The sequence below is a fragment of the Pezoporus flaviventris genome, unplaced genomic scaffold (assembly GCF_033815535.1).
Source record: "Pezoporus flaviventris isolate CSIRO_AGI_PZ_B2104156 unplaced genomic scaffold, CSIRO_AGI_Pfla_v1 ptg000009l, whole genome shotgun sequence".
Lineage (NCBI taxonomy): Eukaryota > Metazoa > Chordata > Aves > Psittaciformes > Psittacidae > Pezoporus > Pezoporus flaviventris.
In genome coordinates, this window is record NW_026892557.1 from 1,187,243 (window position 1) to 1,207,582 (window position 20,340).

Genomic DNA, 20,340 nt, shown 5'->3' on the forward strand with positions numbered 1-20,340 from the left:
AAATGCTGCCTTGGAAAGAAGCCATCTGCAAGGAGTTGAATTAATAAAGCTTTATGTCCTATAGCATTGGCTCTCCAGGTTGAATTCCCTGGGGTCTTGTAGTGGTGTGAAATCCCTGTGTGGATCTGCAAATATTTAAAAGAAATCAGAGTTCATTTTTCCTTTTTTTTTCCTTTTCATAAGAGAATCCCCGGTAATAGGGATTCGTGGTGTTCCAGGATGGGTGAGGTAAAAAGCAAACCCTGCCTATAAACAAGGCATGGAGCAGGGCCAAGTTTGTACTGGATTAAAATATGCAGCTGAGGACGGGAAGACTTTGGCATCTCTTAAACTGGTGCCCATGTACACTGTAGTGTTGTGTCACCTGAGTGTCCCGTTACCCAGGCCCATCTGAGCAGACTCTCCCTATTCTGCAATCCTGTCATGTGCACCATTATTTTGTTAGCAACACGTTCCTGCTCTGACAAGGGAAGAAACTACTTCCAGCAGCATACTGTTTGCATTAACAGTGATTGCAGATCAGTTGGTTAGAGGGAAAGAGCATTGCCCAGCTCTCCTCACTCCCCCATGAAGACACTGGAGCCACTCTGTACCTCCTCCCACTCCCTGCCTTCCCTCAGAGCTTCCATACTATGGTTCCGTCCAAGAGCCTGCAGCATTCCTAATCCATCCCCTCCATCTCTGTCTGCCTCTCCCTGTCACTGGCTGAGGCCTCATGTGCTGAGCACAAGCCTGGTTTTTAGTGATTGCTGTTCCCAGAACTCAGCAGGCTGAAGGGGGTGGGAGATAAACATCAGAGTTCAACCTCCAGACAAACACAGCAGAACTCACACAATAAATACATCCGCCCCCAAATGCAAACACATCAGGAGAGATTCCTTCCCTGGGGCTCAGAGCAGGCTCAGGCAGGAGAGCAACATAATGAGGTGAGTGTAGTCACAGGGACCTCCCCAGCTCCTCTGGCCACTTGGCTTTGTGCAGGCCTTGGAAGGCATGAGTGTGATTCCCCTCTTGTTTAGCAGCTCCTTCAGTATCACTTCACTGATACCTCCTGATTTCTTCTCTTATTAAATGAGAAGGGTGTTGAACATGAAGATTTTGGTTATCACCAAGATACCTGATTGGTACTGAGACTGGCAGCTTGGATGTGTGGCTTTTGGTGTATGGTGTGAGTTGATGCTCACTCTTTCTCTATTCATCTCTGTTCCTTTGACACAGGTTGGTTGTCTTGCTAGCTGTGCTTTACAGTGGAGTAAGCAGCAGCGTTGTGCTGCAGAAGATGTATGGGAGGATCACATCCCCCAACTTCCCAAATGTCTACCCAAATCACAAGGAGAGAATCTGGAATATTACTGTTCCCAAGGGATATTCTGTCCGTGTTTACTTCACCCATTTCAACCTGGAGCTGTCCTACCTGTGTGAATACGATTATGTGAAGGTATGCGTAGGGCAGGGTGGTGTGTAGCCAGCTAAGTTGTTAAAAACTGTATATGTGATTCGGGACACATGCAGGACCAACATAATTGATGTAAGCTCTTGATTCTAGACAGCTAGTAAAGTTTAGGCTCAGCTGATGTATAAATGATGTGTTTATTGAGGCCCATGGGACTAGGAAGTAGAACTGGTTGTCATGTTGAAATGTCTGAAACTTGAGTAGTTTGTGCTCAGAGAATTCTGATGTTCTCCTCTCGTGAAGCAAAAGACTTGAAATCTTGCCCAAAACAACATTTGAGCTTCATTTTGCTGAAGTTACAGTGTGTGTTTTAAATTAACAAGTAGTGCTTTACACAGAGGATAATGGGAGACTGTAAAAGTGGAAGCGATAGTCTAAACAAGATACTGTCAGCTTGTCTAAACGCGCACTTGCCACACTTGCTGTGGTGTGTTTGCTAGCTAATGTGAGAAACAACCTCAGGAAAAGAAGCAAAGATACTTCCTTTGGGAAGTGGTGGAGTGATCAGTGGTGTCCCTGAAAGGTTTGTACTCCGTATGCTGGCATGTGCTCTAGTCCAGGCAGCCCTGGTGCTGACTTAAGGCCATGCTACCTCTCTCCTTCTTCTGGTGTTTGCATGGGCATGATAACATGTTGCAGAGGGAGCTGTTGCACAGGAGTATGCAAAAACAGGATCTGATTGTCCCTCAGAGTGCCAAATTAACACCAGGGTTATAAACAAAGCATGGTACTGATAGCCCAGGCTGCAGAACAGCTTTATGTGGGCCTCTGAAAGGGAAAAGGGAGACAAAATTATGGGCTTAAATCCTAGGGGAAATCTTCTCTTAACTGTCCCTGGATCTGGACCCACTTCTAGAAGCACCTTTAGAGAGCATCCAAGCCTCCTTCCTCACACCATTAAACACATGCTTTCCAAGCCATGGCAGCAAGTTAGGAAGAGCAAAGCTCTGTGCTCATCTGGTAGATTTGTCTACCCATTTTGCAGCTGAGCTCTGGTGGGAGGACCTTGGCCACACTGTGTGGAAAGGATAGCACAGACACTGAGGAGGCTCCGGGCAACAAGACCTACAACTCCATTGACAACAACCTCATGGTAGTGTTTCGGTCTGATTACTCCAATGAGAAACCATTCACAGGCTTTGAGGCCTTTTATGCTGCTGAAGGTAAGAGACAAGCCCCTAATGCAGGTGCAAGAGATGGGTATGGTGGGGTTAGTGATTCCCTGGGCTCTCACAGAATGTGGCTGCTGGTGTGAGGTGGGACAAGGCAGCAGATGCAAAAGGGCACAGCAACCAAAGGCAAACAAGCCAACCTCACAGAACAGTGGCTTAGGGCAAGACACAGTGTGGTTGAAAGGTGCTGTTTGCCTAATTCTGTGCTTCACCCATTAGATATTGATGAGTGCCAAAGAGTGTCTGATGGTGAGCCCCTCTGCAGTCATCACTGTCACAACTATGTGGGGGGCTACTATTGCAGCTGTCGGATTGGCTACACACTGCATGAGAACAAGAGGACGTGCACAGGTGAGCTCTTGCTAGATCAAGAGGTGCTTCCCTACCTACAACGTCCACTTACATCCAGTCCTGACTCAGACCCACTGATGCATCGAGATGAAAGCTGTGGGGTTTTGTTGTTGGTTTTGGTATTCCATATGCACCTGGTGCAGGGGGTTAGTCAGGGCTGTGAGCAGAGGCCCTGGTTTGCAGAGTGGCTGTGAGCTAATTGCTGCTGTTAGGGGCAGCAGTAATGTGTTGCCTGGCAGTTGGCTTTGGTTGCTTCATAGGCAGCATCCACCTGTGTTCAGCTTTAGACAGATTAAATGCAGAAGCAAGAAACTTATCCTATGCTTCCCACCACTTCCAGTCTCTATGGCTGCCAGTGCAGCCAGCTTTGCAAAACTGAGTCTATCTTGCTCCCTGAGTACTGAGATACTGAGTATTCTGGACCTGGGTTAGTGGATGTGTTGGAAAAACTAACAATCAAGTTGTGAAGTCTAATGGAGAAGTAGTTTGCTCATTGTCCCTAGAAGGACACAGGCCAAGAAGCAGCACAGTCCACAGATCACTGACACCAGTGATCCACCCAGTAAATGGGAGGCAAGGCCAGGCACAGATCTCATGTTCGGAAGGGTGCACAGCGTGCAGTTTGCCTGGCTGACTGCTGCCTGGCTCTGCTGCTCAGGCCACAGGCAGGGAAAGCACATGTGTGGTCAGGCACTGAAGTGATGCCTGGAGCAATGCAGTGATCAGCACTTCAGCATTCACTTTGCTGTGAAATGAGGCCTACACCTGGTGTCACATTCATCCTTTGTGAGTGTGGCTTTGCCCACCTTGAGCTGAATCCTGGCTGGAAAGAACCAGCACACATACTGGTCACTAAATATTGGCATAGATGGGAAGATACTTTCTTTGAGCTCCCCAGTGCTGAAATCCAGAATTAGATCTAATTTCCAGTGCTTAAGGCTGTCTGGGCATTTACCTTCCCAACTATTACACCCTTGTTTCAGACACGGTTGCCTGGGTCTGATTCAAGATTCAAACTCCTCATATCTCCAGTGTATTGGAACAGACCTATTTCATTCAACCTCCCCTTCCTAAAATGGTAGCTTTTAGCAGAAGTGTATGGATTTACTTCCGCTGTAAAGCGTGTGCCTGGTCTTAATGTGAAGGTGCAAAACGAAGAGCTGTGAACTAGCAGGCTGGAGCTTTGTGTTGCCCATTCATGTGTGCACACTTAGGCACCATCCTTGCACGCTAGGAGAGGGAGCTTAGCAGCAGTATCCTGATGGGTGGAGATGTACACACTGGGAATTACTGTGGGGCAGCTGATGTGTCAGAACCTCTTCGCGTTGCAGAGGTCTTTAGGTACAAGCCACTGAGCTGGGCTGCAAAGCAAAGGTCTCTGTGGATCGCTTTCATGAGGGCAAAAGCTGCCCCTTTGATTGCTGGGCTCCTGTCTGAGCAGGCTGATATTGACAGGCTCTTTCTTTCTCCTTTATTTTCCAGCATGAGATAATTAAAGCTTCTCCTCGCTTAGGCAGAGATGGAGACAGATGTGCTGGGAAGAGCTGGTTTACCCTCCCTCCTGACCTGCCTGTTGCAGTCTGCCCAAGGACTGCAGGCTTCTCATGCTCGGTGACTTGTATATCTTGGTTCCTTGCCTTTCAGACCTGCCTCCTGCAGACAATAAAGAGGCTGTTCCTTGTTGAAAGCTGATGGCAGCCTCTGGGACATTCATTTTCTTGCATTTCCCGTGTGTCACTAGGGAAAAAACAAAGGTAGATAAGGTAGAAACTGATAAGAGAGAAGCCATTGTGAAAGTCTCTGGAGCATCACAGCTACCTGAAAACTCTTGGATTTCTCGTCCAGCTCTTGTTGCTTGACCTTCCATAGTTTTTAAACTGTAACAAGACCAGGACTGCACACGTGTTCCTTTTAGATTTGCTGTTGTGTGCGCCCAGACTTGGAAATTGAAAGTATTTCTATTCAGAGCCCATTCATTCTCTGGAGAGGTTTGAATTTGAGGTTTGTTTTGATCCAAATATTATGACTCTGGCTGTATCTCCTATTGGGAACCTGAAATGTGTTCTGGTGGGCAAAGCCTTGGACTTCCAGGCATTTGGTAAAGTAATATGAATGTCACCAGAGCTTAGGTGTCTTGCCTTCATTCAAGGCAGCAGCGCCCACCACACAATAGGTGCAACACAAGGTATGTTCTTCAGCACACTTGCTTGTGGCATTTATATGTCTCAGTCCTTCACAGTGCCTCTCACTGCACCACGTTAATACCCATTTGGTGTCCTTTTAGACTGTACTCATTTTGGACAGAGACTATCTTCTTAAACATGCTGGAGTAATGCTGTGCTCTGTATCTGTCAGTGATTAAAGCTCCCCAGCTCCATGGAGGAAACAAGAGGTGAACAAGTCAGAGCTGAGCAACTGTAGGTGAACTGCTGAAGATAAACCAGTGCTTTGTTTAAAAAGCTTCAGGGATGAAGGTGCCTCAGCCCAGCAGCATTTCCTCACTTCTGCAGTTTAGCAGGTGTTGCTTTGAGTGAGAATTTATGAGGCTCAGTTTCTCCAACCCCATCTCCTCTTTAGTCCTAAAAATGCTAGGAGCCCTTTTCCAGGGGAGCATGGAAGGGGATGGAGATGGAGTCTTTTAGATGAGACACTTGACACATTGCAGGTCACTGCATTTGCAGACTTACCTTGAGCAAGTCCCTTGATACCTGCTTTGAACACACATTAGCAGCATGAAAGGTAACATCACTGCCTTGGCTTACTGGGAAGGTGCTTAGTGAGGGTTGTAAAGAACGGGTCTGGGGTAGCATGCCATGTAGGCAGTTACCAGAGCTTACTTGTGCTGGTTTTAATCTTGTTCAGGAGCTTCTTCATGGTCACAGTGAATTGTGATCAAAGCAGCTTGAAATCTTGTCATGGCTGGGTGGTACAATTTATGACCCACCTTGCACTGGAGACCTGAGCCACTGGCAATGGACTTGTGGGGCTGGAGGGGGTCATTTTTCAGAGTTCAAGCCTCTGGCAAACAGCTCACTGAGACTTTAATGAAAATATGACCTGAGCATAACTGAGCACTCTCTGGGCAGCTCTAAAGCTTGGACTGAGCAGTCAAGGGACAGCGTTTCTGCTGGCAGGTGTTAAAACCCCATTTGATCCTTTTTGTGCTGGCTGGTTTATGACTTTCTTACTTGCAGGCGTATAGGAAAAAATACTGCCCTGACAAAGGGGACTCCCAGTGGCTGCATCCAGGTTATTGGGAGAAAAGTAAGATCCAGTCGAAGCTTTTCATCCTGATGCTGGAAATTCCCTGGGACTAGCAGAGTGTCTTCTGTCGGGTCAGTCAGTTTTGGCTACTCGTGTGAGCACAAGTCAGGAGAGTTTATTGGGGATGACTCACATCTTTCAAACTGCGTTATGAAAATCTCACCTCAAAATTAGGAATGAACATGTAATGAGGAACTGTTGGGCTCTGTCTCCTTTAGTCCTTCAAAACAATGTGAAGGGCAGTTTTCGGAATGAGAGGGGGTGGTAATGGGGCACTGTTCGTATTTGAATAGCAGCCTATGGGGATGCCAGCTCTGTGCAGTTCTGGAATGTGCATTGTTAGAATGGATCTGGGCTAAAGATCTCTCAAGTCCGATCTCCTGTCTTTGATGCTGGCCTGCATCTTATGCTTCAGTGGATGATACAGTTCAGTAAGTGATTTTAAAAGTATAGCCATACAGCAGCATAGTCCTGTGCAATAGCAACTCTGCTGTCTGTGTGCTGCTTAGCTTAAGCTGGATTTATGGCACTAGGGTATAAAAGTTTGCCTTAAATTCTGTGTGATAGCACATTGCACAGATCAGTTACGTGCTATTTCTTAATCCTGGTTTTGTATCCGATTTGTGGGTTTCAGCCTTTAATTTCATCTTGTGTCCCTTTGCCCTTTTGTTACTACAGAAAGCAAACAGCCTTCAGAAACCACAGTAACTGGTTATGTGCAGTGTTCTTCTGTCTCTGCATGCATATGTATGTGTGTGTGCATGTATGTGTGTGTTAGCACACAGAGGTCTTTTCTCCACTGTTTCTCTCACATGTTTTTATGCTGAGATTTAGTCTAAAACCAGTCCTTTAGACATACTTTAAGGAAGAAATATCATTAGAGTAAATAGAAGCCAAGGTGTCGCTGCCTTCTAACTATGAGGTTCTTGTAAGAGAGCATTTAACCTCTCTGAGTGTTCCTTCTCTCCCATGCCCAGGAAAAAATGGTTTTGTGGGTAGTGGGAGAGGATTCTGATGCAGAACTAGCAGAAGATGTGAAATTCTGACTTCCTAATGATTTCAGCAGGGAGTTAGGGGTGTAAAGATAGTACTCATTATATCGTGGGCTGTATGCTTAGGGTAAGGCTTCCCACTGAGCCTTTTTTTCACACCCAAGGATTTCACGGTTGCTTTCCTATCTCTTCCTATAATTGCCTCCAGACTGCTCCTGTAGGGGCTGTGGAGCTGGGACAGATATTAGCAGCATGAGGAAATTTCAGCTTTTAAGTGAGGGAGCTGGTTTGCACTTCCATGGCACTGCTAAAGCTGCATGTCTTTATGGGTTTGGGGTGTTCCTTAGCGGATGGACGGAAGCATTGTAGTGGGACCTTAGCCTGGGGAGAGGCAGTGAGGTCTGTGTCACTGGGAGGAATTAAATCAGCACCTGCAGCAGCTCAGGAGAGTGTGCTGGAAAATATGCTTCCTTCTTAATACAGCCATCAAATGCTGCTGTAGTTTGAGGCACAATCAGTGGAATTACAGAAACGTGCATGTAGCTGCGGAGAATGAGGTAATAACAGTTATGGAAAGAATCCACTTGCTGATAATGCTCTGCAAGTGTGGCATGGAAGGAGATTTACTTCCCATTGTAGCTCAGCTGATTTCTGCTGGTGCAGAGCGATGCTGGTCAGAGGCAGCCAGAAGCTCCAGGTGAATTAGTCAAGCTTCTTTGGACCAAGAGACGCATTTCAAACAGGGTTTAAAAATGAGGAGAGGCTGGGTTTTAACAGCATAGGCATTTCTAGGTGTTTTTAGTAACACTTTTACCCTGTGTGTTTGTCAGCTGTGTGTAAAAGCCTCAGAGAATGCATTCCGAGTGGAACACACGGAGGTGCTCAGTCACTGTGGTGATGGGTGGGTTTGTGTCAGTAAGAGCAGCTGCTCATAACTTTCTGGGAAGATGGACAGAAAGATTGCTCTGAAATTACAGCCTGTGCTAAAAGAAACCTTTGGTCTCACAGAGCATCACTGTTGTGTTGTGGTACTGGTGTTGTGCTAAGAGCCACGCAAACCCGAAACACAAAGATTGTCCTTTCACCCCTTCCTCCCCATCCTGCTTTCCTTTCCAAGTACATGCTTGTATCCAAATGCTTCCTGTAGGAGGAAGCAGGGCTGTTGCATAGGTATAGGGTAGAAGCAAGTTTCATTCTCTGGAGTAAAAGTCTTGGCTAATGAAATCCATGGTCAGTTAAGGGACAGTAGTGTGAGTGTCACATTCACAGCTTGGTCCCTTCCCACTGAAATGGCAACCTGAGACAGTATGGTCTGGTTTAGGTGATAATCTATAATTAATGACTGGATAATGGCATTTTTGTTTGTAATGGTGCGTTTGAGGCTACAATTCAAAGTCAAACAATTTCCCTCTGACAATTAATTCAGTGTTAGAGAGGTACAAAACTACAAGGGTGTTATCAGCCAGTGCAGCATTCCTCATCAGTTAAAGGATTGCTCCTACAGCTTTTGCAGCACATCATAAAGCCTTTGTTCCCAGCTGATCAAAGCACCACTTCACAGTGATCAGATGCTGTCAACAAGCAGAGATCCTCGGGGCACTTGTGGCTGTTCCTTCTTGCTTCTCTTCAGCAGGGAGCATTTGTGGCTCCAATTGTGTCGGCAAGAGGCACAGCTGGTTTTGCTCAGAAAATACAATTGCAGTCTAAATGTCTGGCAACAAAGGCATTAAAAAGAAAGAGCTGCATTCAGAGGCTCCTGGACTTGAGGAGCTGATAGCTGTCCCACCACTCTGCACTCTGATACAGCAGACAGGCTGCAAATGGAACACCTCGGAGTGTTCCTGATGAGCTTCCAGCTATCGGGCTTCTTTCTGACCTCCAGCCCTGGGGCTGTGCTAAGTGGTGCCTCCCCAGTGCCCTCTGCACCACTCCTGAGGCAGGAGTGCTGGATAACGCTGCTGCCCTGCTCCTACCACCACAGAGGGAGACACAGAGAGGGCAGTTTTCTCAACAGTAACAAATGTGCCCTGGTGAAATGTGTGAGAGGAGCTTCATTCCATAGGTAGGTAGATACATAGCTCTGTAAAGCTTCTTGAAAGGGTAGACTAGTGTAGAAAAAGACCCACTACCTTTACTCAGCGCAATGGAGCTGAGTTCATTGTTCTGATCACCATTCCCACTGCCAGAGTCAGGTTTTTACTGAAAGAATTGGAAAATCACCAGCCCCAGCTATCCAACAGATTATCCCTGCTCAGCTCCTGCAGCTACAGTGTCCAGGTGGAAGGTGGCTTTCTGATCACACTGGGATTCATGGAGACCTTTAATGTGGAGGCACACCCAGGAGTGTTGTGCTCCTGTGATGTCCTTAAGGTAAGGTGAGGTTTATTGCATTGCAGCACAGCTTCTGTGAGACAGGCCCAGTTCTTTCACTGCATCATCTTCAGCCTGGGTTTCACCACGTTAATTTACAGCCTCATCTCCCTCTATTTCTCCTCATTCATTATTTCTCCTCCTCCCTTCAGTTTTGTTGGGTTTTTTCCATTTCTTTCAACACTTTCCACTTCTGGGAAATTCACCACAACCAAACCCAGGCACACATGGGTGTGTGATGACTTGATAATTTCATCACAACTTGTGCCTGTAGCGCCCATCAGTGATGCCAGGGGAGTCATTTTGCATTCAGTTTCCTTGTCTGTAACATGGACCCAGTGGCTGCTTCCCAGGAATTCCAAAGCAGTTAGGATGCTTGGAGAAAAGCCCTGCTGTGAGTGACCATAGTGAGGAACTCTTAACAACCTGCCTGGGCTTTTAAACAGTGCAAGGACCTTTCTAACTGGTAATCTCAGGAGCACACGCTGGATGGACACTGAAGTACAGGCGACAGGTGGGAAGGAGACCTATGCTTAGTTCTGAAGTCCAGACTATTCCCAGAACTTCATTCTGGAAAGGCCTGAATAGCCACCAAATAGTGGTGCTTGGAAAAGGTGGTTTCCTGCTTTGTTTTCAGGATTGTTCCTGTTAAACAGTGTAGCTACTGGGTAGCTCACTTCTGAAGGGAAGTTTTAAGGGAATCGGGAATTCCAGCTGACCCTGCAGTTGAGCTCAGGTGCAGACATATGATTTTACTTTAAGGAACAGTTTTCCCAGTGTGTCGGGAGTGACAAGGTATGTGTTGTGGCACCAGAGAGAGAGCCTGGCCCCATGCAGGTCACTGCTCGCCTTCAGTGCAAGAGCATCCCAGTCAGGCAGTTCTTCCTTTCACCCTCGGTAAATGTAGATCTGTATCCATGCAAGTGAGGTGGTGTAGAGAAAGCACAAGGAAAGGGTGGGTTCTCCCTCAGGAGCCTGTAGCAGTAAGGCACATATTAGCTCCTAAGGGGAATAATAGTGTTTTCTGATCCTTGCAGGTTTGCCGTGTCCCAGTCCTGAAGCACCACCCCATGGTCACACCGCGCCAGTGCAGTGCGGTACCTTCTGAGTGACAGCTCCGCTCTCTCCTGTGGCATCGGATATGTGCTGCTTGAAGTAGGCGACCCATGGAGCTGCCAGCCCCATGGAACCGAATTCCTCAGGGATTAACCACGTAGGTACCTTTTCTCATTAGCAGTTTGTGTTGTTCACATACTGTAATTATGAGGTGTGTTCAGAACACTGCATTTGCTCAGAGTCATCCTTCCTTTGAAGAATCCCGTTCCTGTGTGTGCCCGTGTGTGTGTCTGCCCCTACTGATGCTCTTTGAGCACTGCTGCTTAGAGATTTGCTTGTAATTATCTCGGAAGAAAGGAATGATTTTACAAAAGATTTCACAGGATCAGTGTAGTGAGAAATTTTAATGTTCTTTCATTTGTTACTGCATCTCTCCGGGGAAGTTAAAACTGGAATACTCGGTCGCTCTGACTGAATGCCGCAGTTTAGGCTTATTTCTTAGCAATATCCTGCTTCCCAGCAGGCAGTTTTGGAAGATATTCCAGTCCATGTATGCTTATGGCATAATTTGAGGATCACAGTTAGGTGACTGTATTTTAAGAAGGCACAGGCTTATCTCAGGGGTTATTTTGTACCCAGTCTGATTTGGTAGCTGCACACATTCACTGTGACACACACACACACCCCCGGCTGCCCTGTGCCCAGCTCTGGGGAAACAACACAAGAGGGACTTGGAGCTGTTGGAGCAAGTCCGGAGGAGGCTCCAGGGGCTGGAGCAGCTCTGCTCTGGAGCCAGGCTGAGAGAGCTGGGCTGGGGCAGCCTGGAGAAGAGAAGGCTCCTGAAGGGGAGACCTGAGAGCAGCTCCAGTGCCTGAAGGGGCTGCAGGAAAGCTGGAGAGGGGCTTGGGACAAGGGATGTAGGGACAGGCCAAGGGGAATGGCTTTAACCTGCCCGAGGGCAGACTGAGCTGAGCTCTTAGGCAGAGGCTCTTCCCTGTGAGGGTGCTGAGGCGCTGGCACAGGGTGCCCAGAGAAGCTGTGGCTGCCCCATCCCTGGCAGTGTTCAAGGCCAGGTTGGACACAGGGGCTTGGAGCAAGCTGCTCCAGTGGAAGGGGTCCCTGCCTGTGGCAGGGGCTGGAGCTGGAGGAGCTTTAAGGTCCCTTCCAACCCAAACCAGGTTGTGATTCTATGGTATGTATAAACCCACGAGGACTGACGTGAAGGTTAGTGTTCAACACAAGCAGCAGGGAAGCTGGGTGCACATGGAAAGGCTGTATTCCCTGCTGTCCTTGGAACACACTGACCAGCACTGGATGCTGTCTTTGCTGGTGACAAGGCAGGTGTAAGTGGTAGAACTGGTGCCCACAACTGCAACTTTAGCCTCCATGTTCCGGAGAGGGTCACTGTCCCTCGTGTTCTCAGCCAGCAACATTCAGATCCATGTGATGATGGTATCGGAATGATTTACCTTTTCCCATCCTGAAAGCAGTGCAGCACAGCAATGCATTTAAAGATGTTTTAAGTCAATAAAACCCTAGTTTTTGTTTTCCCTTTATGAATGAGCAAACCAATGTGTAACTGATGGTGATTTTCTGTGCTTAATTAATTCCATTTAATGTGGAATTAATTTGATCTTTTGTTCCTAGTTGTGCTTCATGGAGAATTAAAATGTCGTGAAGTCTTCGGTAACAGAATGTCAAAGGAAGCCTGCTGGGACAACAGTAAGTTGCAGTAACAACAGTAAGCAGCAGTAAGTCAGTGCTATCTGTGAATTTTAAATGATAGGTGTGAGTATTTATATTGAAAACATACAAGTTATGGTATGAGAAACATTTTCTTCTTGCTTTGTGACTATTCCAGTTCTTGTCTAAGTGCTTTTTAGGTGGCAGATGTTGCAGTTTCTGCCATTCTAAAAGCACTGATGGTTATTAACAAATCTTAAAGAGAGGAGGAAGTGTAGTGGTGTCCTTGGAAATAGTGTTTGATCCCTCAACAGCTTTATGGAACTAGCAAAAGCAGCAGCATCACAGGAGAAAAACAGTTCCTGTACTCTGAGAGCACTGGCACACCTGATCTTGTATTCGGTGTATGTGCTGGTTTCCTGTGTACACGCTCACTGGCAACAGATTCTCAGAACTAATGCTGTGAAACCCTGTTGTGACTATGCCATCTATCCCCTTCCCATGTGCATAAACTTCCTCTTGCCTGCATCTCACATTTCACTAGTATTTCAGTTCCTAAAATAATATAGCTGAAGATGAAATAACTTTAAACACCAAACAAGACTCCAAACACTTCGTTACATTTTCAACAGCAGTTTATTTACTCACTTACAAACACTATAGCGGATGCAAAGCAAGTAGCAAACATGACTAAAACTTGAAAATGATTCCAAAATTGTCAGGGATTTCGGCTGAGGGTGAAGAATGCTAAAATTATCACCAAAGACTACTCGGTGCTGCCCAGCAGCCTGACAAAACCTACCCCTGGACAATGGAAACAAAATGAAAGCCATGCTACTTACAACTTACCATGAGGTTCCTTGCAGGGGGTCACACTTAGGCTTTGGAGGTCCAAGAATACCATTTTTAAGTGTTACTCAGCAGAAGTAGCTGGTAATAGTGCAAGTGCTAAAATGCAAAATTCACAGATGGGACAGAGTTTGCAGATTATTCTGGCTTAGGTGCAGGAAAAAAATAACTTAAGACACTTTTTGCAGTGGGATCTGAACAACAGAAGTGTGGGATTAACTCTTCAGCCTGAGTGTTCAGAACCCCTCTTTAACCCCCGAGATGGCCACAGAGACCCAAGCTGATTGTTCAGTACTGCAAGTAGGAAACTACCACTAGCGCAGGTTGTCCACTATTTAGATGTTCTTCCATTCACAGGCAGTAATGAAGGTAAACTTGAAAAGTTCTAGTTTACAGCTGTGTATATCCATATTCAGAATATTTACAGCTACAGCATAGTAGTTTGATGTATAAACACTATGGATTGAGCTCCCAGGGGTTTCAAGCACAAGTAGATTAAACAATTCCTAAAGCTCTTAGGGCCAGCGGAAATCATCTTCCACCAGTTACTGTTCAAACATCCTCCTCTTTGTTAAGAAGCTGCCTCTTGATGCTTCTATGCCTGCAATAAACTTAGTTTTTCAGAGTAAGACTTTTGTAAAAGTCTGTGCACATTTACTAACGCATTCTCTGGCTGAAAAGGCTTTCCTGACTAGAGATGAATTTACAGCTGTCCTCTGGGCTGGAAGTGTTGCAGGACCCCTGAGCAGACAACTGGTCTGAGAACAAGTTCAGTTAAAAACGTGCATCCCCCAAGGAGATGCTGTGGCCAGAAAAACAGTTTCATAGTGTTTGTTCCCCCAACCCGCTGCTGCTGAGGAACTCAACTCCTAAAGAACAAGTAACGTCCCTTGGTACAGATGCAATGTGGAGGGAACTGCTTACCAGTCTACGTGCGGGCACCCAAACGTGGGGGAACTGGATTTTAGATCTATAGGTATCACTGACCAGTGCAAAAATGCAGTGGATTAAAGGTGGGTGTCGGGTACCGATAGGTGATGAGCGGTGGCTCCGTTTGCCTTGGCAGCTTTTAGAGCATGCTTATCTGAAACAAACTGCATAACTGCACCAAAGCTTTACAGCACTTCATCGCAAAAGGGTAAAATTAATTAACTGCTATGAATTCTTTGCATTCAGGGCTGCAAAACAAAGACACATATTACTTAAACCAGTTTTATTTAAGAATTTCCTACAGTGACAAATCTTATAAAAAGCATCCAAACACAAAACTGCAGCAAACGGCATTCTTATGGGTATCTTACAGACAGTGGGACTACCACCCTGCAGAGGCACACGAGTGACCTCTGCTCCAAGAGCTACTGCAAAAGCACACCACAAGCTCAATGTTCTCAGCACAAACCCCATCGTCTTCAAGTCACGTTACCACACTTACAGATCATTAACAGAAAAAAAACCACACACCATACAGCATTCACAGCAGTTGACATAAGGGAAAAAAAATACAGATATTCATTTCACAGAACACATTCAACTAGTTGATTAACTAGGTATCGAACCCACTTAAGAGTCTTCCACATGTGGATGTCCTTTGAATGCAAGAAACACTCGTACTTTATTTGCTATCATTGCTCTCCGCACACTCTCTCACCAAAGCCACAGGATGGAGAGACATCTCGCAAGGAAAATAAAACCCCCCAATGCACCACCAGGTCTCTGCATGCGCTCTCTCCTGTACCTCGCACATACCAGCCCTCTCATGCCTCGGCACCATCACCAATCCCACACAAGGTTTCAAAAGTTCAGACAGCCTTCTGGTTCCATCTCACAGCCTTGCGTTCACAGCGTTGATACGACTCCATGAAATAAAGAGTAGCGGATAAAAATGGAACACCCACCGTCTAAGACGCAGCATGTGCGGTGTGATGAAGTATTCTTGGATGAGAAAGCATGTAGACAGAAGTATTCCTAAGGCAGAATATTTACAGCACTGCTTTCAATGAAGTGCTTCTTCCATACACATTTGAAATGAGATGAACTGCGGAGATTAAATGAAGCCTTCATATCGTACTTTAGTATGGAGGGGAGACAGTGTTAAAAAGAAACACAACACAAAAACGACACTGTGTTCTCCAGCTGGGGCACCTGGAGAGTCTTATGGTGGGATCAAATTAAAAACAAGAGGGGGAGAGGATGCTGTTTCTGACCAATGGTTTCCATTTTGGACATGCAAAGAATTCAGCTAGCCAGGAAACAAGGGATAATAAAGTATTACAGGAAAACCTGTCCTATCGGTTGTAGTGTTAGTTCACCTAGCGGGCAAACAGCCGTCCACTTCCAAACATTCAGTATCCCAACAAGATAGGTAACAAAACTTATAAAATTCCTTTTACCTTTCTTTTTTTTTTTTTTTTCCTTTAATTCTTTTTTTTTAAAAAAGAAAAATGTCAAAAATACTGCTGCATATCCTGCACACTGAGCAACCGGAGCTGGAAAACTCTGTATATAGGTAATTTACAGTATACTTACCAGGAGTTAGAAAAATTTGATTTCCCACCATAGAGTCAGTCTCAGAGCCCACTGCATCTACATCCCCCAGCCTGACGACTTGGAATCCATGGTTGAACCAAAGCCTCCGCTGAACCCACTGCTGGAGCCCGTGTTGGAGGCTGACCCCCAACCTATGGCTGCCGAGTTGGAGCCCCCATACGAGTTGTTTCCTGAACTAAAGCCCTGGTTCTGCTCCCGCTGCATGTTGCCCTGAGGCTGGTTGTTCCCCGAGGGCCCTGACTGGTTCTGCTGACTAGCCAGCATGCCCATCATGCCCCAGCTGCTCTGCAGGGCTGCCTGCGCTGCTGCCATCATGGCAGGGTTGATGCTAAAGGCTCCAAAGTTCATGCCCCCACCCATGTTACTGCCCTGGTTGTTACCCAGCCCTCCCCCACCTCCTCTGTTGTTGCCAAACCCCCCTTGATTCCCAAAGCCCCCCGGATTACCACCAAATCTTCCACCTCTCTCTAACTGTCTATTGCTATTGTGCTTAGGTTCAGCATTGGATATATGTACGCTGATTCCTTTAATGATCAAGTCCTCTCCACAAAGAGATTGGGCAACCTATAAGAAATAAGGGATTGATTAAATGTATGTTAAGACTTGTCTTTTTTAAATGTCAGTAGTACAAGACACAAAAAGCCCATATGCTCTGAGCAGGTTTTTAACCTGCAAAGGAAGCATATGCATATACTTAATCCAGCTTGAAGCGCTTTATCTTCACATTCACTGCTACGCTAACTTGCAGTATAAAACCCCATCTGTACAACAGCATCTGAAGAGTGTAACCTCAGACAATTCAATAAATCAAACCGAGCTAATACCACTGGAATTCTCAGGACAGTGGACAAGTAAACGTTCCATGTGTAATTCCAGAACTAACTCTTTATCAAGCTACTGACACGTAGGCTATCTATGAAGTTAAACTATTTTAAGCCATACCTGATCATCTGCAAATGTAACAAAAGCAAAAGCTCGGAAGGGTTTAGGAATGAAGACATCTACCACTTCTCCATACTGGGCAAAGAACTGGCGGAGTTCATCTGCTGTCATGTCCTCAGTGCAGCGCCCAACAAACACTTTCCTGCTGCGCAAAGGTTCGTCAGGACTTTGCTGGAGAGAAGTGAAGAAGGGGTAAAGATCACAACTGCCCTTGGGAAGGGAGTGACACTCAGATGAAGGCCCCTCCTTATCTAGCCTGCTCTGAGGACTGCAGATCAAGAAAGGCTGGGACTGAAGAAACAGTTCTGTTCAGAGTACACCTGCACCGTGGCACAAGTGAAAAGTGACAAGAGAACGAAGATGGGAGCAATCCACCAGGACAGTGATGAGGCCACTGGCAGAAGGATGCTTTTTTGGGTAATAACTGCATGTATTCACACAGGAAATAAACAGAAGCTTCAGGTTCAGTTCTGAATTCAGAGACTTGTTCTGCTCTTCCCTAGGTTAGTTATTCCATCTGCTTTACTCTCCCTTTACTCACACAGCAACATGTTAAGCAGGTACTGCTGGACACTGAACCACATTATTTTCAAGATTTCCATCTGTACTCAATTCCCCCACCTAACTACTACCTCTTTTCACTTCCTACTCCTCCATCCCTCCCCATTTTCCCCTCCTTGCTCCCTACTGTCCGGTCCATTCACAGACTGAAAAGCCACGTCCATTGATCTGTTCACCTGCTCACCCAGCACAGCTGCCAGAGAAGTGCCCTTCAAGTGCCTGGTGAAAATACATCCAACAATAAAAGCCAAGGTACCTTGGAATTGGGAAGTTTACAGTCACACCATCTCCCGTCTATCATGTGCCGCTGAGACATGACTTTCACCTGGGTTTCATAATCCGTGAAGCGAACAAACCCAAACCCTTTAGAGTGGCCAGTTTTAATGTCCTTCTTAACCTAAGGGAAAAAGGCAGACTTTTAGTTGCTCTCACTGTATATGCCTACCTTTTCTTACAAAAGTTACTGTAATGTTACACAGTCAAAGCAGGGGCCTGAGACACCTAGGAATTAGTTATGAGCTTGCCTTGAGCCCAAGCACAACTGAAAATGGGATGGATGTAATCTGTACTCTTGTGATGGCACAGCCAGACCAGCTGTATGAGCAGAGCAACCCCAAAGGGGCAAATGCATGTAGTGGGCAACTACAGGTACAGTGTGCAAGTAATGAGAGATAAAGAACAAGGCAAGTGTATCAGGTAGGTGAGAACTCCATCACGCAGGTTTGTCTTCCAACTCCTGCTGTCAAAGAGCCCTCAAGCCTCAGCAGCTGTGGCCGTCAAGGTCCTGGGCAGCACCAGGCCTGTGGTACCACACATACAGAGCTGCCATGGGCCATGTGTGCTGCAGGTTAACAGCTGGCTGGCAGGCAGCGACGAGCCAGGAGAACCACTGGTATGAAGCGTGCTGTTACTGAATGGATTTAATAACGTTAAGTGAGAGTTTATCAGGCTTGTGAACATTCCCATCAGAGCAACTCCAATTCCTCAGCACGCACATAAACACACATGTATAAACACACGTATTCAGCTACAACAGTTAGTAACAGTAATATACATTAAAAAGCTCTTCAAACACTGTACCCATTCAGCTGATCTGTGTCAATTACCGCTCCCAAATATTCCCGGCCATCTGCACCTACACAAGCCTGCAGCTGGAAAGCTCATGGAACAAAACGCAACCTCGGGAGACACTCAGCTTCAGGTCTTCTCCAAGTTTACACGGCTCTGTCTCTTTCTACTGGCTTTGTCAGAGGAGTGATTTCTACCAACGTCCCTCCTTACGCGAGCTGCAAAGGGGTATTACCTGCACCATCAGCACTTCTCCAAATGTACTGAAATATTCCTTTAGGTCTTGCTCAGTGGTTTTCCAGGGAAGCCCCAAGACTATTAAATCCGAAGTCTTCTGCACCGCTCGTTTCACTTTCACGGCTGACGATGCATCTGTTTCATCCATTTTTCTTTTATTATCTGAACATAGAGAAGTACATCAGACATCACCCTCAGCTCCGGAAACGGCTTCTGATTATCAACCACACGGCATAAAATCAGAGACTAGAAAGCCACGTGCCAGCCTCTTTTCCTGAGCATTTTAAAGCGTACCTCTAACTAAACCACGGCTCGAGAATCATCTGCTAAGTACACAGAGATCCTATCACTCCACAGTCTCTGAAGGTCTGTATTAGGCTGTGAAGCTCCCAAGGATAACACAAGGCTGTCATTAAAGTGCTTGTATGGGGAGAGACCTAAAACTCTTACTGAAAACTCAGTGGGGGCAAATCTCCTTTGCCAGACAAACACATGAATAAAATGGCTAACTTCCCTAAACCAGCGCGCTCAGCAGCAACCCCGCTGCCCGTCCTGCTGGCAGCGACTCACACGGGCCTCTGGGCTTTCAAAGAGCACAAAAAGGCCGAAGGGACCAGGACAAACCTTTGGGGTAATTCACAACATAGACCAGGTTCCCCCAGCCGGCCTCGGGCGCGTGCAGGATGCCCTCCACCAGCCGGACCCCCCTCATGCACTGCGACACCGGGTTCCTGTAGCGCAGCCCGCAGGCCCCGGGGAACTGGGCGGTCACTGTGGACAGCAGCACGGTGCCGTCATCCTCCGAGGGGATCTCGATGGGCTCATCGTTCTCGTCCTCCGTCACCCGGATATACTCCGACATCGTGGCTGGACGTTACTGAAGTACAGGAGAGGGGGGAAAAGCGGCGTAAGCGATCACCCCGTGCCCCTTCACTGGGGTTTCATTGTAGCCTGAAGGCACAGCCTGATCTGTATTTATTACACGACGGGGCGCACCGAAACGCGCTGTTCGTTGACGTTACAGCCTCAGGCCCTGCCGGACCGACACGCACGCGGACCAGCACGCCGGCCGGTCCCGGAGCCTGCGGACGGACCGACAGCAACAGCTCCGCGGGGCACAGAGGAACATCCCAGCGGGGCCGCGACCGGTGACGGGCTGAGGAGAACAGCGACCCTCGGCCTGGCAGGGCCCGCCCAAGCCTGCGACCGCCGGGAGCGGCCTGGCCGCCCGCACCCAGCACCGCCGCTGCCCCGGCCCGAGAGCCCCAGGCGCGCCCGCCGCGCCCCGCTCACCGGCCAGGGAAGGTAGCGGCGTGTCCGGCAGACCCTCGCCACCTCCGCCACGCTCCACCCGCTGCCCTCCGCTGCCGCCGCACAAAATGGCCGCCGCCACCCCCCTCAGAGGCCGGGCTGGGCCGCGGGGCGAACCACTGCGAGTGGCGGGGAGGGGCTGCAGCGGAGCGCGCCCGGCCGCGGGGAGCGCCGCGGGACCGGGACCCGGCCCCGGTCCGGAGACAGCTCGGCCGCTGCCGGCCCGAGCCGCGGGCTGTATCCCCGGGGCGGGGGGAGCGGCAGCTGGAGAAGGGACCGCTCACTGCCTTCCCCCCCAGCGGTGGGACTCATGGTGCGGCCCTGCCCGCGCCTGCGCGGGGGCTGCCGGGAAGAGAAGGGGCGGTAGCGGCGGCTCCGGTGCTGCGGTGGGGCGGAGCGGAGCGGGGTTCCCGGCACAAACGTGGGGATGGGGATGCGGGGGTTAAGACCCCCCCAGCAGCGCCCCGCAGGCTGCTCGCGGTCA

At 47.8% G+C, this 20,340-nt stretch overlaps 2 protein-coding genes across 5 annotated transcripts; one reads left to right on the forward strand and one right to left on the reverse strand.

The window, feature by feature from the left end:
• Window positions 1-832: 832 nt before the first annotated feature.
• MASP2 (MBL associated serine protease 2) lies at window positions 833-12,378 on the forward strand. Of its 4 annotated transcripts, none has more exons than XR_009742826.1 (6): window positions 833-926; window positions 1,219-1,438; window positions 2,439-2,616; window positions 2,845-2,976; window positions 10,640-10,815; window positions 12,306-12,378. XR_009742826.1 is itself a non-coding variant. In XM_061450103.1 (5 exons), exons 1-5 carry the CDS (start codon window positions 922-924, stop codon window positions 9,526-9,528), a joined length of 576 nt encoding a protein of 191 aa, XP_061306087.1. In that variant the 5' UTR covers window positions 833-921; the 3' UTR covers window positions 9,529-10,776. The 4 variants fall into 4 exon arrangements, 2 of the variants coding, with proteins under 2 accessions (XP_061306087.1, XP_061306088.1); XR_009742827.1 differs by lacking the exon at window positions 12,306-12,378 and adding an exon at window positions 9,488-9,602 and having other exon boundaries at window positions 10,640-10,777; XM_061450103.1 differs by lacking the exon at window positions 12,306-12,378 and having other exon boundaries at window positions 9,488-10,776.
• A 2,010-nt stretch (window positions 12,379-14,388) lies between these two features.
• Window positions 14,389-19,793, reverse strand: TARDBP (TAR DNA binding protein). The gene is made up of 6 exons (XM_061450100.1): window positions 19,542-19,793; window positions 19,170-19,422; window positions 18,544-18,707; window positions 17,497-17,637; window positions 16,680-16,850; window positions 14,389-16,301 (listed from the first exon to the last, which is right to left on the reverse strand). Exons 2-6 carry the CDS (start codon window positions 19,405-19,407, stop codon window positions 15,774-15,776), a joined length of 1,242 nt encoding a protein of 413 aa, XP_061306084.1. The 5' UTR covers window positions 19,408-19,422; window positions 19,542-19,793; the 3' UTR covers window positions 14,389-15,773.
• Window positions 19,794-20,340: the final 547 nt, after the last annotated feature.